At 34.6% G+C, this 16,689-nt stretch overlaps 1 protein-coding gene across 2 annotated transcripts; it reads left to right on the top strand.

Moving 5' to 3' along the window:
• Window positions 1–53: 53 nt before the first annotated feature.
• Window positions 54–15,681, top strand: LOC121411433. 2 transcript variants are annotated; one of them, XM_041604167.1, is made up of 11 exons: window positions 54–194; window positions 1,280–1,500; window positions 2,353–2,558; window positions 4,865–5,075; window positions 6,153–6,286; window positions 8,472–8,748; window positions 9,323–9,411; window positions 10,241–10,382; window positions 11,877–12,086; window positions 13,785–13,923; window positions 14,692–15,681. In XM_041604167.1, the coding sequence occupies exons 2-11, from the start codon at window positions 1,329–1,331 to the stop codon at window positions 14,861–14,863; spliced, it is 1,752 nt and encodes a 583-aa protein (XP_041460101.1). In that variant the 5' UTR covers window positions 54–194; window positions 1,280–1,328; the 3' UTR covers window positions 14,864–15,681. The 2 variants fall into 2 exon arrangements, with proteins under 2 accessions (XP_041460101.1, XP_041460102.1); XM_041604168.1 differs by having other exon boundaries at window positions 55–194; window positions 9,326–9,411.
• Window positions 15,682–16,689: the final 1,008 nt, after the last annotated feature.

The following is a 16,689-nucleotide window of genomic DNA, read 5'->3' as shown; positions in this document are numbered from 1 at the left end:
GCGCTAGCGCTAGTACCGTACCGTACCGTACATAGAGCCACTAACTTACCGCGCCAGAGTTTCGGCTGCCTTTCGACCGTACCGACCGCTTGATTGATTGCCGCTACCCGTTCGCAGAGGAGAAAGAAGTGTAGGCCTGGGGAACTTTGTTTTACAACTGCAGCCTAACGTTACAGTCCAGGAGGGGTCAGCAGGTGTGTTCTTATTGTTTTAGTTTGATAACAATGTGAAGTTAAAAAAATATAAATATTTTATAGGCACAACTACGGTATGTCTATAACTTAAGTTCAGGAATAAGTCGGTAGGTCAGGAATTTTCTCACTAGGCCCTGGCCTAGCCGCCTAGGCCCTACTTGACTCAAGTTGACACTAAACGGTAGGCCTAGATCTATTTGTTAAAGTAGTCTAGAATCTAGATCTATATAAGACTAGGCCTATATAAAAAGTGTGGTACGATTGCCCAACCAGGCCACTGGCACCAAGACCAGGGTGACCAGATTTCACACAAATGAGATACGGGAACGGGACAATCGAAAAAGCACGCTGCATGCTGCACGAGCAGAACGACAGGTCCAACTCAAAATCGGAAAGCCAGGTCTTAAAAAAAATCAACAAAGAAGGCTAACATTAGAGTCTATAGATATCTACACAATGTTTGACTTGTAAAAAAATTATAAAGAAAAGGAAGGGAGTTTGACCGAAAGAATGAAGGAGAGATAGAAAAGAGATGAATTGAGAAAGAAAGAATAAAAATGAAGGGGAAAATAAAGGAAAAAAGAAAAAAAAAGGAAAAAGAAAGAAAGAAAAAAAAAGAAGGATGAAAGAATAAAAGAAAGAAAAAGGTTTTCGTCATTCATTCTTTGAAATGAATGAAGAAAGAGGAAGGGAAGATGAATAAATGTGTGAAAGAAAAAAAGGATAAAAAGGAAAAAAGAAAGTAAGACAAAAGGAGGAAGAAGGAAAGAATTAAGGAAAAAAGTTTCAAAGAATGAAACAAAGAATGAAGAAAAACAGGAAGGGAGAAAGGAAGGAATGGAAAGAAATAATGGAGAAAGAATTTGAAGGAAAAAAGAAAAAGAATGAAAGAAAGGATGAAAGTGAGGGAGGAAAGAATGAAGGGAGGAGAGAATGAAAAAAGAAAGTAATGGAAGGAGAGAAAAATTGAAAAGAAGAAGGGAGAAGGAAGCAGAGAAAGTTTAAAGAAAGAAAGAATGAAGGAAATAAAAAGGATTTCTATTTCAAATTTGATAGTAAATTTTAATTGGTTTTCGTTTTTTCAGGTATTGGATACCTGGATTCGATATAGGTGAAAATTAGCCAGAAAGCCAGATGGAACCCAATCAGATTGATAAGATGAGGGACATTCTTGATGTTCTCAAAAAGCTAGAAAGTTGGACAACCCAGAAGGCAGCTCTTCTTTGTGAACAGATGGATGCGGCCTTCTGGAAATCTCGAGACAAGATAAATTTTTGCCAGGAATTCTGTGACAATGGTGGAGCTGGTGAGATAATTGACAATTGTAGAATGGGGGGTTGGGTGTCTGGACACTTTATCTTTTTGAAGCCTTCTTTTTTGTCTGTGGATTACACTAAAAATATGAATTCATTACTTGTTATCTTCTATTTTGTTCATTAAAATATTTCCTAACATTTTGTACTAAAAATTGATGAAACTTCGCTCGTAAATTTTTCCAAATGACTTTCTAAAATTGATCGTTCGGACACACAACAACTGTGTATACAGTATGAGAGATGACCCCCTCATATATAAAAGTATACAAAGATGAAAAAAATCTCAATCATTTGTACTTATTCCCTAATGGTAGTAATCAAAATATACCCAAAGTGTGTGTAGCATATTGTTCTATTTTATGAAAGAAAAATATGATTTGAACTTGAAGTAAAATATCTGAAAAGATGACATTTTAGCCATTACTAGTATTATTGGAGTAAATGGAAGGATTCCCCTTTAAAGCACAAAGTGACCACTTTTGTTTTATTAGCCATGCCTTTTATATGATAATGTGTATAGTATGATAATGTTCATCATGTGTATTAAAGTATTTACAGGCCTACATATAACTGTGAAAATGAACATTTGTTATTTACATGTAATGACATACAAGAGTCACATTATTACTATAAGATACTAGAGTTGAACACAGCCAACAAAATTGTATAGATTACATGACGACACCAATTCGATCCTATATTTCATTTTTTTCTGATGTAAATCTATAAAGTGATAAGCTGCTTGGATCTTTTGTGACACCATTGATTTTAAGTTCATGCTTTCAATATACTTTTATTTGCTTATTACCTGCCTTTCTCACAATACATCTTATCTTTCATAGAACTTCTGGTATCTGCCCTGATTAAGTTTGAGGACAATGGACTATTCAAAGTGAAAGGGGCTTGGGAAACTGCCTTTGTTATTTACAACCATTTATGTAACCTCAGTGAAACCAGCATGGTCCTCTCCCTGAAAATGGGAGAAGAAGGAATGGTTAAACTTTGCTCACACAACATTGATAAATACAGAGGGAAAATATCACTGCGGGTGAGTAAACACCATGGTTTGTACCAGAGAAAAGGTTATATACATATACATGAGGGTGCAGGCCCAGGGCAATGTTGCCCCCCCCTTCCCCTAAACGCTCAAGAGAAACCTCAAAAACAGAATAAGAAATAAACAGAAAATCCCTATGCAATGCAATGATAAAGCTTCTCCACAGTTTGTAGTAGCCCCCCCCAAAAAAAAAAAAAATAAATAAAAATAAACATAGATTTTTTGTATGGTATGTACACAAAAGATTTTAAGTATACAAATGCACAGTACAAACTAGGCTAGTACGAACAGTAAGTTAATTAAAAGAATTTGAATTGTCATAAACCTATAAAAGGTTGAGCAAATTTTTTGCATAAAAGAAATTGTATACTATAAAGAAAGGAAAAAAGTATTTGAGTTTTTATGATTTTTTGTTGTTTCTTCCGAATTAATGAAAGGAATGAAGAAAGAGCCAAAGAAAAAAATGTTGGTTAAAGGTTCTTACATTCTTTGTTTTTATGCAATGTGAGTCTTTCAAAGATGTTTCATTTTGTGATTTAATGTGACTGTGATGTTTCCTTTACTATCGAAATTAATCAAAGGAAACATAAATCATGAATTTTACATTTTTTTATATCAGCTACATTGTCTATCAGGAATAATTTCAAGATGGAAAGAAAATCATATGACTAAAGTATGTATGTCCATACTATAATGCCAAGTGTATCATTGATTTAAAGTAAACTGGATATTTTAGATTGGAAATATTTGAAAAAATGCAGTAATCTGTTGCACTTGCAAATATGCAAGCTTATCAGCATTATACCCTTATAATACATGCACAAATGGTTGATTAAATTGAATTAAATCTAGTACAGGATACACAGTTGCAGCAAACATTTCCTCTCTATCGGAAGTATGACAGTTTCCTTTAATAAGATCAGGATCCTGTTGTATAATACCTCTGTATTTATTTGTTTATGGGGCGCTGTTGTAAAAGTATAAGTAAATCAAACATATTATGCCAATTATGAATAATACTAGATATCAGTTCCTTTTTAGTTAATGAAGATTTTCCAAATATTGTTGGTAAAAAAAATATTGAACATATTTTCTTTATTTGTGAATTATATATTTTGTCACTTCAATTTATTATAAACTTTTGAACATTAATTATTCATAAATGATAGTAAACAAATTAGTTCTTGTTTATTAACAATTATATTTCAATTCAAATGATTTTTTTTTACAAATAATCAAATTTCATTTTGTATTGTTTATTTATGAATAATGACATATCATGCTTAAATAACATATTTTGCTTAAATAATAACTTTTTAACAAATGACACCCATAGTGGTGACAGAGATAGAAACTTAAAGGACAAGTCCACCCGAACAAAAAGTTGATTTGAATAAAAGAGAAGAATCCAACAAGCATAACACTGAAAATTTCATCAAAATCGGATGTAAAATAAAAAGTTATGACATTTTAAAGTTTCGCTTGATTTCACAAAACAGTTATATGCACATCCTGGATGGCATGCAAATGAGGAGACTATGACGTCATCCACTCACAATTTCTTTTGTATTTTATTATATGAAATGTGAAATATCCCAATTTTCTCCTCATTGTCAAGTGATACAACGATTAATTCCTCCCTGAGCATGTGGAATTAGCATTGTTTAATACTATGTGGTTCAGTCAAGTTGGTCCTTATTGTCAAATCTATAAAAAATGAAATATTATATAATTCAAAGACTAGTAATAAAAAACAAAAGAAATATGAGTGAGGGACATCAGCGACTGAGTCACCTAGTTGTGCGTATCACTGTTTTGAGAACAAATAAACTTTAAAATGTCATAACTTTCTTATTTTACATCCAATTTTGATGAAATTTTCAGCACTATGCTAGTTTGAATTTTCTCTTTTTATTCAAGTCAGCATTTTCATTGGGTGGACTTGACCTTTAAAAATACCTTTATTTTGTTGGATATTGAGCAATGTTATATGGTAGTTGGTGACTACCATAGTAACATTGCATCCCTTGACCCTCGGTCAATACCCCACCTTCTATATTGGCCACTATAAATCAGCTTCACCGAAACTTTTGACTCCGACGGTAGATGAGTAGTCCTTGCGCTTGCAGCTTAATCTAAACATGAATCTTACTCTTAAAAATAATGATTATCTTCAATCAACATAGGTATATAATCTGTCCTAATGGTAATCTGTTTTAGTATATAGGTAGATGACTGCTGACGAATGTTTTACTGCACTTATCACAAGTTTCTATTTGTACTGTCTTTCATTAAAGGACATCCAATCCCTAATCCGCGTCTCACTGAGCATCCTGTGCAATATGTCGACCACACCCGGCAACAGGCACCTGTTTCGGGAAGAGGGTGTGGCCGAAAAGATGCAACCGTACCTGGAGGGTGACCCTTTTCTGAAAACCATCTGTATGATAACCCTTGCCTATATCATTGAGGAAGGACAGGAAGAGGCTCTTGTAGAAAAGGAAGCTGGTAAATTAGTAGATGGAGTTTTTAGACACGATATCAATCAGTCTTTTTTTTGGTTTTATTTAGTTTTGTTTTTTTATGCAATTTGTTTATTACCCCATAAAAATGTGTATTTTTATCAATTTTTATTCTCCGATCTGTGGAAAGACTTTAAAAAAAATGATCTAAATGAAATATCATATGATGATCATGGTTAATCAAATTTTCTTGAGATTATAAATACCGTAGTAGTAATAAAGATACTATAGGCGCTGCTTTTCCGACTGCGATGGCGGCGGGGTCAACATTGGAATCTTAACCAAGGTTAAGCTTTTGAAATGTCTTCATGAAACTTGGACATAAGGGTAATCGAGTATTTCTGAACTCGCCCGAGTTTCAGGTCACATGACCAAGGTCAAATGTCATTTACGGTCAATGAAATTAGACCATGTTTGGGGAATCAATATTGAAATCTTAACCAAGGTTAAGTGTATGAAATGTCATCATAACTTCGAAAGTATATGGACCTAGTTAATAAAACTTGTGAGGTCAACAAACTTTGTGAATGTTGGGGGTATTTGTGGAATTGTCATCATAACTTTAAAAGTTTATAGATCTAGTTCATGAAACATAGACATAAGTGTAATCAAGTACGAATGATTGTTTTGCACACGTCTTATATGTAGGTCACATGATCTTGGTCAAAGGCCATTTTGGGTCAATGGACATAGTATTTTATTATCACATGAATGTTTTCTTTTGTTAATAATTATTCAATAGCTGTTTTCAAAGTCAGCACTGCTGCTATATCATATCACGTAATGCGGGCGAGACTGCCAGAGGCGTTCCACTTGTTTAAGTAAAAGAAAGGGGAAAAAAGAGAAGAGAGATGACCTTAAAGTTAAGAGTTATTTGTTGTGTCACTCATATTACATATGTATAGGCCTATTAATTGAGAAAGCACAAGTTGTCCTGCCCCCCTATCAAAATACTCTAGTGCCAACCTTGCATTACAGGATGTAGCTGTTGATAGTTTCTAAAGTTTCTTAGATATTGTATTCCTTATTCTCATTTGTTCAAATTGATTGAAATTATTTACAGATACCTTGGAGTACCTTGTAGGCATCCTTCGAGATGCTCTGAAGAGCCCCGACAAGAGGTTCCGTGGGTTGTGTGACCGAGAGATCGCTTCAGCTCTCGGTAGGTTAGCTGTCCATGATAGTAATAAATGCAAGGTAATGTCAAACTTTTGTATATATTTTTTTTTATATTTGAGAACTTAATTGCAGGGATGCCTCTGTTCAGACTGAAGTCAGAATTCAGACTTTTATACCTTGGTCACATTTGCTCTATGGCAGCCGTACGGTGAGTCAAAAACAGCCATTATAACATCTTTTTGTCCAACTACATATAGGTGGGTTGAATAAAAGTTGATAAAACGGCTGTTTTCGACTGGCCGTATGGCCGCCGTAGAGCAAATGTGACTAAGGTATTAAGACTTATTTTCTGCCTTAGAAAACACATTTTTTCTAAGTACTTGGCTGTGTTTTTGTCTCACCTGCGAAGCAAAGTGAGACTATAGGCGCCGCTTTTCCGATGGCGACGGCGGCGGCGTCAACATCAAATCTTAACCTGAGGTTAAGTTTTTGAAATGACGTCATAACTTAGAAAATATATGGACCTAGTTCATGAAACTTGGACATAAGGTTAATCAAGTATCACTGAACATCCTGCATGAGTTTCACGTCACATAACCAAGGTCAAAGGTCATTTAGGGTCAATGAACTTTGGCCGAATTGGGGATATATGTTGAATTCCCATCATAACTTTGAAAGTTTATGGATCTGATTCATGAAACTTGGACATAATAGTAATCAAGCATCACTGAAAATTTTGTGCAAGTTTCAGGTCTCATGATTAAGGTCAAAGGTCATTTAGGGTCAATGAACTTTGGCCGAATCGGGGTATTTGTTGAATTACCATCATAACTTTGAAAGTTTATTGGTCTAGTTCATTAAACTTGGACATTAGAGTAATCAAGTATCACTGAACATCCTGTGCGCGTTTCAGGTCACATGACCAAGGTCAAAGGTCAATGAACTTTGGCCGAATGGGTGTATCTGTTGAATTACCATCATAACTTTGAAAGTTTATGGATCTGATTCAAGAAACTTGTACATAAGAGTAATCAAGTATCACTGAACATCCTGTTCGAGTTTCAGGTCACATGATCAAGGTCAAAGGTCATGTAAGGTCAATGAACTTTGGCCACGTTGGGGTTTTTTGTTGAATAACCATCATATCTCTGTAAGTTTATTGGTCTAGTTCATAAAAAGTGGACATAAGAGTAACCATGTATCACTCAACATCTTGTGCGAGTTAGAGTAGTATTCAAAGTCAGCACTGCTGCTATATTGAACCGCGTGATGCAGGTGAGACGGCCAGAGGCATTCCACTTGTTCTATATTGTTCTTAGTGGCATCTTTTAAAATGTTATTGCAAATTTGTGAGTGAAGAAACTTGGAGGCATTCAAAGGACTTTACAAATGAATTCTATCTGAGAAAGCATTTAAGAGAGGATTTCATGAAGATCCTGCTACCAGATTGATCTCTTCCAGTTGTTAATGCAAAAATACTGAAAAATATTTGGCTGTAATTTCCAACCTATTTTGGTGAATTGTCACATTTTCTTACGTCTACAAGATATTCACCTATTACCCATTCACAGCCATGTTTGCTAAACATGATATCATCTCACTTTATTTCTAGATAGTCTTGTTTGCAAATTGAAAAAAAAAACTATTTAGTCTAATACAATTTTGTTTGATGAGGTAAATTGATAATAGGCCAAATAAATAAAACTAGCATAGGTATAGAAAAGTAATGTTGATTAAATGGCTGTAAGTCCATCTATTTTCTAAAGTGAATCGGTATCAGAAAAGGTGCCGATTGGCCAAAATAGCAATTAGACCAAATTAAGTTGGTTGGTTGAGTTTAGTGTGGAGGTGGCGCTATCCATCGATGTCCGATGATTTCCGCCAGGCTAAGCGAGAGGGATTACACCCTCCCCTGTACAGCTCTCGTCATTCGATTTTAAGGTTCATAAGGTAGTATTTGTAGTCCAAATAAATAAACAGATGGAAATTTGCATTTTTACATGGTATTGAACATACATAACATAACATAGAAAGTGAACATATTTACAGAAATTCAAGTAGTGACATTTATGGATAATTTAAAAAAAAAATTAAAATTAATATTAAGATTGATATTGGAATTAAAATTGAAATTGAATTAGTAATATTAATCTTCACACCATCAACATTGTAATAGTTTGGTCCCGTAGTAGTCCTATTAGACAAACTTGGCTCATGATATTTATTAAGTGAATGTAAAAAAAACACCCAATGTAATCAACAGATTCTAGAAGCTGGAGGGCTCCCTCTGTTGGTCAAGATGCTAAAGGACAGGAGCACGGACACCCAAGAAGCTGCTGCCAATACTATATGGAATCTGGCCTTCTCTGATGAAGGCCGTCAGAAGATTGTCGAGAACGGAGAATGTGTGAAGCTCCTGGAGTCACTCACGCAATCCCCGGAATCAAACGTATCAGACGCAGCAAAAGGGGCATTATGGGTAATCACCAAGGGGCAGGCCAAGCAGGTGGAAAATGACAAAACGGCTGAAGAAACGCAAGGTAAGAGGGACTAATACTTTGTCCCAATGTACAAATGATTGGCCTATCGTAAGTGATCACAAAAATTGTTGAACCGTTAAAAAATCATCCAAGATCAATAAGATTGCCATGACTGATTTGATGCGATCACTACAATTATTCCCACGATTGGAACCACCATTTTAATCATGGTGCAAATTTTGAAAGTGGGAACTAGGTATTAAGATGTAGAAAGATGACCTGAGCATTTTATGTCAAGCATGTTAAATACAGTGTCGGATCCAGTCAGGTGCGCACGCCCATTGAACATACATACATTTTAAACATTTACATGCTCTTTGCACCCCTTATATTTTGAAATTCTGGACCCATCACTGTATATTTACAAATCATATTCTAGAGGTTCATTGCCATTTTCTTGATGAAAATTTCTATATACATTCCTTGGTTCCCTTCAAAAGTAAGAGCTATTTATAATCAATATTTACAATTGTTATTTTTTGTAAGGTGGTCGGTCATAGACTAAAAATGATAAAAGTCAATTTTTTTTATCCTAAATATTTTTTTATTTCATAATTTTAATGCTTATATCAAGCAGGAGGGATGGAAAGTTCTTCACATATCATGATCAGTTACCAATGGGGATCACAGCCGATAGTTCTCAAGATAAGAGATAATCTCCAAGTAAGCGAAGATTAAATTATATCAGGTAGCCATTTCATGAAGCTGTTCATAAGCAACAAACAACTTTGTGAACAACTGGTGACCCTTTCTTGAGAGATAAAATAATCTTGGATAAACCATTTACTTCAATTAAGTGTCACCAGTTCGTAAAGTTGTTCGTACGGTCGTTCATAACTTAGGAACAGCTTTATGAAATGCCCCCTGAACTGCTGATTTTTCAGTACTCTTGACAGTGAATGTGTCCTATTACTGTAGATGTCCATAATCTTTCCTTTTCTTTGGATTGATGTCAGCACACATCTTGGGAAAGTTTACACACAATTTTCTACTGCTTGTGTAATGGCAAAGTCTCTATCAGCATGTAATGACCAACACATTTTTTAGACAAACAAGATGAAACATTTTTTAGACAAACAAGATGAAACAATTTTCCTGGGACATTTGACATATTTTGTAGATGTCATAGAAATATGATATCCCATGTTATATGATAAATAATTACATATTTATACATGGTGCCATTATTTCAAATCAAACTGATTAGTATTTTTTAAAAATGATTTGCTCGCTGATGATTTTCTTTCAGAGGCGGTCATCCAATTAATCCTTGCTGCTTTTTATGGCAGTCTCATGCATTCCATGCTTCTAAATATTTTTAACTATAATCATGACAAAATCGTATATTTTATACAACTTTTAATTCAGAATGCTCTTAACTGTTGTAACTGATTCATATAATATCAAAAATTGTTGCTTTGTATATGTCTTGTTTGAATGCAGAGTAAAATGAAATTTAAAGAAAAGATTTGTATGTTTCAAATTCCTGAAGGCTTCTGGCTACCAGGTATGGCTAGATGTTGATCATATGCATGGCTCTACACTGCAAGCAATGGCAGAGGCTGTTGAGAAATCATATATAGTTCTTATGTGCATTTCAGAGCGCTACAAGGAGAGCCCAAATTGCAGAACAGGTATGTCCGTCCACAGAATTAGTTTATTTTATTATTTAATCAAATTTCTCAACAACAACAAAAATTGTGAACTTAACACTCAAAATTTTTGTCAGACAAGTTGTCAGGCCCCGTCTTACAAAGAGTTACTATTGATCAAATCAATCGTAACTCTATGGAAATCCACCAGTGTCATGATTTTTTTACAGGAAATTTGCTCAATGTCCTTTGTAAACAAAGAGAAGCACAGTGAATTTTCAAGAAAACAATGAATGCATGAATATACATCCTAGTTAAAAATATTTCGAACAAACATGCATAACAACATGACAACTTCCCTTGAATTCGATTGGCAGAGAAGCAATGTTATAATGGTAACTGTCGGATAAAATGGGATTTGTCTGATAAAACGTCTGACAAGTCCTTTCATGAAACACTCCCCAGGATCTTTAGTCTTCTTATTTCCCTCGCTGTCTATTCCCAGACATATTGGCGCTGATAACGTAACAAGCCCCTTTTTACTTCTCAGTTACGGTACATGCCTCTTTAAGCTCATTGAGTGGTATTATGGTAATCAAACCTAGGTTTAACCCTTGTCTAAACTAGAATCTTAAACCACACTTCTTTGGAATGCTTGGCTTCATAATATTTGTTTCCTTATTCTTGTCAATTGTACCAATTAAAAGAATTTGTAATATATTTTTTCCTGATAATAATAATATTCATTCTTTTATTGCGCATAACAAATAGCTACGCATGTCCTTATGCACTTGGATGAAATTAAGGAAAGAAATCAGAAAGTAAGTAAAGAGTGTTAGGCGCTGAATTCATTACAAGTTAAACAGAAACTTTTTTAGGGACGTCTTAAACTTATCTAAATCATGTATATTTCTTATATAATTAGGAAGTGCATTCAATGAGACGGAAGAGGCATTTTTAAAAATTTTTTTCCTATTCTTCCCATTTCCTGACTCAGTTGATCTTTTAACAATTTTCTGCTGCTGGATAAGAACAAGTGGTAAATGGGTTGATATAACTGGCACAATCTTGCACTCCATGAATGTGTGGGAGTGTTGCAAGAAACTTGCAATCAATTGCAAGTCAATTTTTGGTCCCTAAATCAACCATATGTCTTGCAGTTAATTGCAAATTAGTGATTGATTTCTCATTTGCTCCTTGAAACAAGAAGTTTAATCTGATTTGCTATAGCTAACGTTGATCTATCAGTTGTAAATTTGCAACAGAATATTTGCAATTGATCGCAAATGTTTTCTTGCTACACCCCCTATGTCAATCCAGGGGGCCGTTTCATAAAGCTGTTTGTAAGTTAAGAGCGACTTTAAGAACGCCTTGTGATCCTTTCTTACGCGCTTAACCATCGCCAATGAATATATCATTTACCACAAGAAAGGATCACCGGTCCCCCAGGCTTAACTAAACCATGACTTACAGAATACCACCCACTGCTGCTCACTGGTTGTGTTATGTTTTGTGTGTTTCTTCCAATGAGAACAGAGGCAGAATACGCCTACCAGCTCAAAAAGAGGATCATTCCTGTGATGATGGAGGAGTACTATCAACCGGACGGGTGGCTGGGTTTGATACTGGGATCCAAATTCTACATGGACTTCTCGGGAAGACTAGATCATGAAGAAGAGATGGTCAAGCTCTTAAGAGAAGTGCAGACCCATGCCCCTGGTACTGTCAAGGTTGCTGGTGCAAGTGGTGAGTTTTTAGCATCATCATCAATTTATTATCAAGATCCGTTAATTGATTCCATTTATGTTTTAATATGCAAAAAGCTAAAAAGGCATGTGATGGTACGAGGTGAAAGATAGATGCTCTATTCGACGAGGTGTAGCCATATTGAATAGATTGTCCCTTTCTTTCATTGAATGTGAAATGCTGTACCATTGCATGAGTAAGAACATTCACTGTTTGTGTTGTACTATGCCACAGAAATTAGTGAAGTTATGAGCAATGATTGATTTTCCTACATTTATGAAAGTGAGAAAGAACTATTGAAAGCCAAAAGCAAAATCCCTCATACATCACGGGAGCAGTGCAGATTTAGCCAGGAGACCCATATGTTTGTTGCACCTGCATTTATTTACTAATTGCAGTGAATTGAATCATATTTTTTTGTGATGTCACCTTCCCAGCCATGCAATGGTAAATTTTGGATTATACATGTGGAATGGAACAAATGTTTGATGTTCAGCCTCCCATTTGCATGCGTACAACAACCTATTAGGCTTTGTACAATAACTCATTTCATTGAGGGCATTACCAAGAAAGCATGAGGTACCTTTGGAACAGTTTTGACATGCCCAAGGCATAGCCGAGGGCGTTAGGCAGTTTCAAAGGTAACGAGTGTGTGTAATTACTCTGATGCACAACCAAAATGTGTATTTATATATTTTATAAAGTTGTGATGTGGATCCTAGTTATTCGATAAATCATCCTCATCTCAAAGCCATGACTGATCAATCGAACTAGTCATTAGTACCAGTTATTAGCAAAGTTTCCTGGAAGATGAGTAAATGAGTGGTTATGTGGCAGGTTTCAACAAAACATTTGATTAGTATCCAGATAAGTATGATAACCTTTTTATGATATACAAATAGCGAATAGGCATGAGTGCGATGGTGCGAGATTTCGCATGAGGTGAAAGAAAGATGCTCTATTCAACGAGGCGTTAGCCGAGTTGAATAGAGCGTTTATTTCTTTCACCGAATGCGAAATCTCGCACCATTACATGAATAAGAATATTCGCTATTTGTGTTGTACAACGGCTCGGAATCTAGCGAAAATATGAAAAAAAAAAAAAGTTTTTCCCTCCAGTAATCTATGAAAAGGGAGCAAAAATATTGAAAGCAAAATCCCACAAGTGCACATGATCTTGGACAGCGTTGCGCATTTAGCCAACGTACGCGCATTGTCACCTTGTTCAATGAAATCGCTTTGTGACGTCACCTTCTAAGGCCGTGCAATGGTACATTTTGGATGGTACGTCTTGTGTGCAATGGTACCAATGTGTGACATTCAGCCTCCCATTTGATCGCATACATTAAGCTAAGTAGGCGTTGTACAATATGTATTCCTATATTCTTGTATGCCCTACTTGTAGTAGAATGACTGTTATTGACGTTAAAGGGTTAAGGACCACTGAATTGGAAATGGTAATTTGGTGTTGGTTTTTTTATGTCGAAATTCTTTTTTACCTCTTTAGATGGTATCATCAACCCTCATTTTCTCCAATGTGTACATTCAGGATATAAGCAGAAGCATAGGACAGTATACATGATGTACATACAGAGCCATGCAGAGGATTGATATACAGACATGTATGATATACCCAAAACCAACCAATCAGAATCATTGTATATATTTGATATTTCTCTCTTGTCTTGCCATATGCAGATTCTAAGAGCAGGACAGACATAAAAGAAGTAAAACTTATAACTACACAGTTGTCTACCAAGTCAGATACAACATCAAAAGTCTTGGATTGGTCAAATAAACAGGTTCAGGACTGGCTTAAAGCTTCAGGCCTTAACAAGTGAGTTGTTGTTATTCAACTTTTCTTTTAGTGTTTTTGTGTGAGCGAGAATTGATTCAGAGTGAGAGTAAAATAAAAAAAATGGACATTTCCAACATCCCATTGTACAAGAGATGGCCACTGGCCAATAAACATTGTTGTTTCATGCGCAAATTGTTCAACATACCAATTGTCAGTCAATCAGAATCATTCTTTAAAAGGTTAATTTGATAGATCTTTGTGTTACATGTCTCAAACATTTACATGGGTAAATGTTTGAATACCCAAATATTGTGAATTTATGCAATGGAAGTGACAGTCAAGAATGTATATACTAGTTGACAAAGTGTAAAAAAAAATGAATTATAGGCTACAACAAAAATGCATCATTTGATGCCATAATTTGATTTAAAAAAAAGGAATCTTTCATTTTCTTTTATTGTACAAACCCTTTCAATATGTTATTGTTATATTTCCATCATGACTGCAGAATTTGTGTTCATAATTACATAAGCTAATTGGGGTCGGTTGACACATTCTTCTTCCTCCAATTTTAATGGAAAAAAAATGAAACTCAGTAGGTTTTATTACAGTCGGGGTGGGTTACAGCAAACAAACTTTTGTATGCCATTAACAGGTGATCTTTTGTTTTACTTGACCCATGTACGTTATTAACAGACAATCTTTCGTTTACTTGACCCATGTACGTTAACAGATGATCTTTTGTTTTTTACTTGACTCATGTACGTTAACAGATGATCTTTTATTTTACTTGAGACATGTGTACAGATGGAGATCATCACTGCAAGAATGCGATGGGACCTTCTTATTCAGTCTTCATAAGCTGCGATTGGAAGCACCGGAGTTCTTCTACAGCTCCATCCGAGATGATCAGAGTCTTCAAAAGTTGTCAGAAATTTTCAGGTTTACCAAAGCTCTTGAGACAGTGATCAATGAATGAATTTTGACAAGTTGAAAAGTATTTTGGCCCATATTTTACCAGGTCTTTCACTATATAGGGAGAACTTCCAGATTTTATAAGTCACATAGTTTCTAGAAGGTCAGTCATGTAGGAGATATAAACTAGCACAGTATATTTTAACACATTTTATATCTTCACCCAGGGTAACACTTATTAGAACCTTTTCTTAAATGTGAAAATAGACATGTGAATTGAAATACACATAGTTAGGATCCTCCTAGAATATGTGTATCATCTCGGTGCCATATTTTGGTTAAATCTGCTAGTATGTTGTTACACTTGTTGTGAATCATCATCAAGTAGTATGCTTTAATTTGATAGATGGTGCATTATGGCTTTGGCTTTGTCATTTACTTCTCATTAGCCATTCAACTCGAAAAAAATTTCTTTGAAATCCCCCTACTGCCACTAAAAATAATTCTCCGAAAACAATACTGCCTTTGATATGTGATCAAAGTTTATTTGTTTTTTTATGTTGTTTATGTTTTGTCATTGTTTATTTAAATGGAAGTGTCATTTGCATGTTACTATTACTCTATTTTTAGATTTAGATTTTCCATATTCTGTAAACAAATCAAATGTTTTTCAGGTTTAAGAAATATTCAGGGAAAGTATAAGGCTGTTATTTGGAAATACACTTCAGGGGCAAATGCAATATTTGGTAAAACTGTGACATCCATAATAAAGAGCTGCCAAGTGGTACTGATCAGTGTTTACAGAAAACATTGTTTTGTTTTAAATAAAAAGTATTTATTTAAAACAAAAATTCTGCATAAAAATTATTTTATGCATTGAGGCCTATGGTTCAGAAAATAAATTATAAAAATCCTATGTTTTTTTTCATTATAAAATGAAAATGTAGTATGTTCTTTATGATAGTTATGTCAGTTATTGAGCTTTCTAAAGTAACTGTTGGTTGTGATTGAATCAAGAAATGATTGTAACGGAAATATACATAATTTTATCCATACCTGTTTTATCATTATTCCAAAGAAAAAATACCTCACTTGAAGTTGATCCACTTGTTTTGTTTGCTGGATATGACAATGCATCTGTGTAACTGCAGAATAAAGAAAAATAGATTAACAAAGATTAAAAAAAAATGAAATCAGATACCCATTGCATGAATTATGAAAATATGAAATTTCACAATTGGTCAGCGGAGTATAAAGATTTGTTGATAAATTCCCTGTGGCAATTCTTCTTGAAATGATTATAAGTGCCGAAATAAAAGCATTGGGTGGCATTATATAGCTATGGTTTAGTTATTGTAACCCAGTTTAACTTAGACCACACATTTATGGAGGTGCCATTGTCAACTTATTCACCAAGTAAAAATTCTTATAATCCTTTGGCAGAAAGCTATAGAAATATGACTTGCGTCATGAAACGAAGCTAGATTGATTCTCGACTGCATGCAGTTGAAATTTATGCCTCCACCATTGCCAGATGTGCACTATAATGCATACTTTATGTAACATTGTCAAAACTATCAAATTAATCTATTCACATTGTTAATCTATCAAGATAAAATTATTGCAAGATCAAGTCATTCCCAAAAGTAGATATCATAGTCATTCCTATATACTTGCATTCATCTACCAAGTTTGAAATTAGTCCTTCAAACAGTTCTTGAATTTATCACAGAAATAATTTATTTGCAGGTCTGATTTCTATGACTGAATTGATTATCGTGTATGATCCTTTATAACCCCCAATCCCAATCGGTTGCTAAGCGTAATGTCTTATTTGTTTTTTTGTATGTCATTTTTTAAAATGTCTGAAAGAGCATTTTCAAACATTCT

This window comes from Lytechinus variegatus, chromosome 3 (assembly GCF_018143015.1).
Source record: "Lytechinus variegatus isolate NC3 chromosome 3, Lvar_3.0, whole genome shotgun sequence".
Taxonomy (NCBI): Eukaryota; Metazoa; Echinodermata; class Echinoidea; order Temnopleuroida; family Toxopneustidae; genus Lytechinus; species Lytechinus variegatus.
The sequence above is the reverse complement of the archived record's forward strand: the minus strand, read 5'-3'. Positions and strand labels throughout refer to the sequence as shown.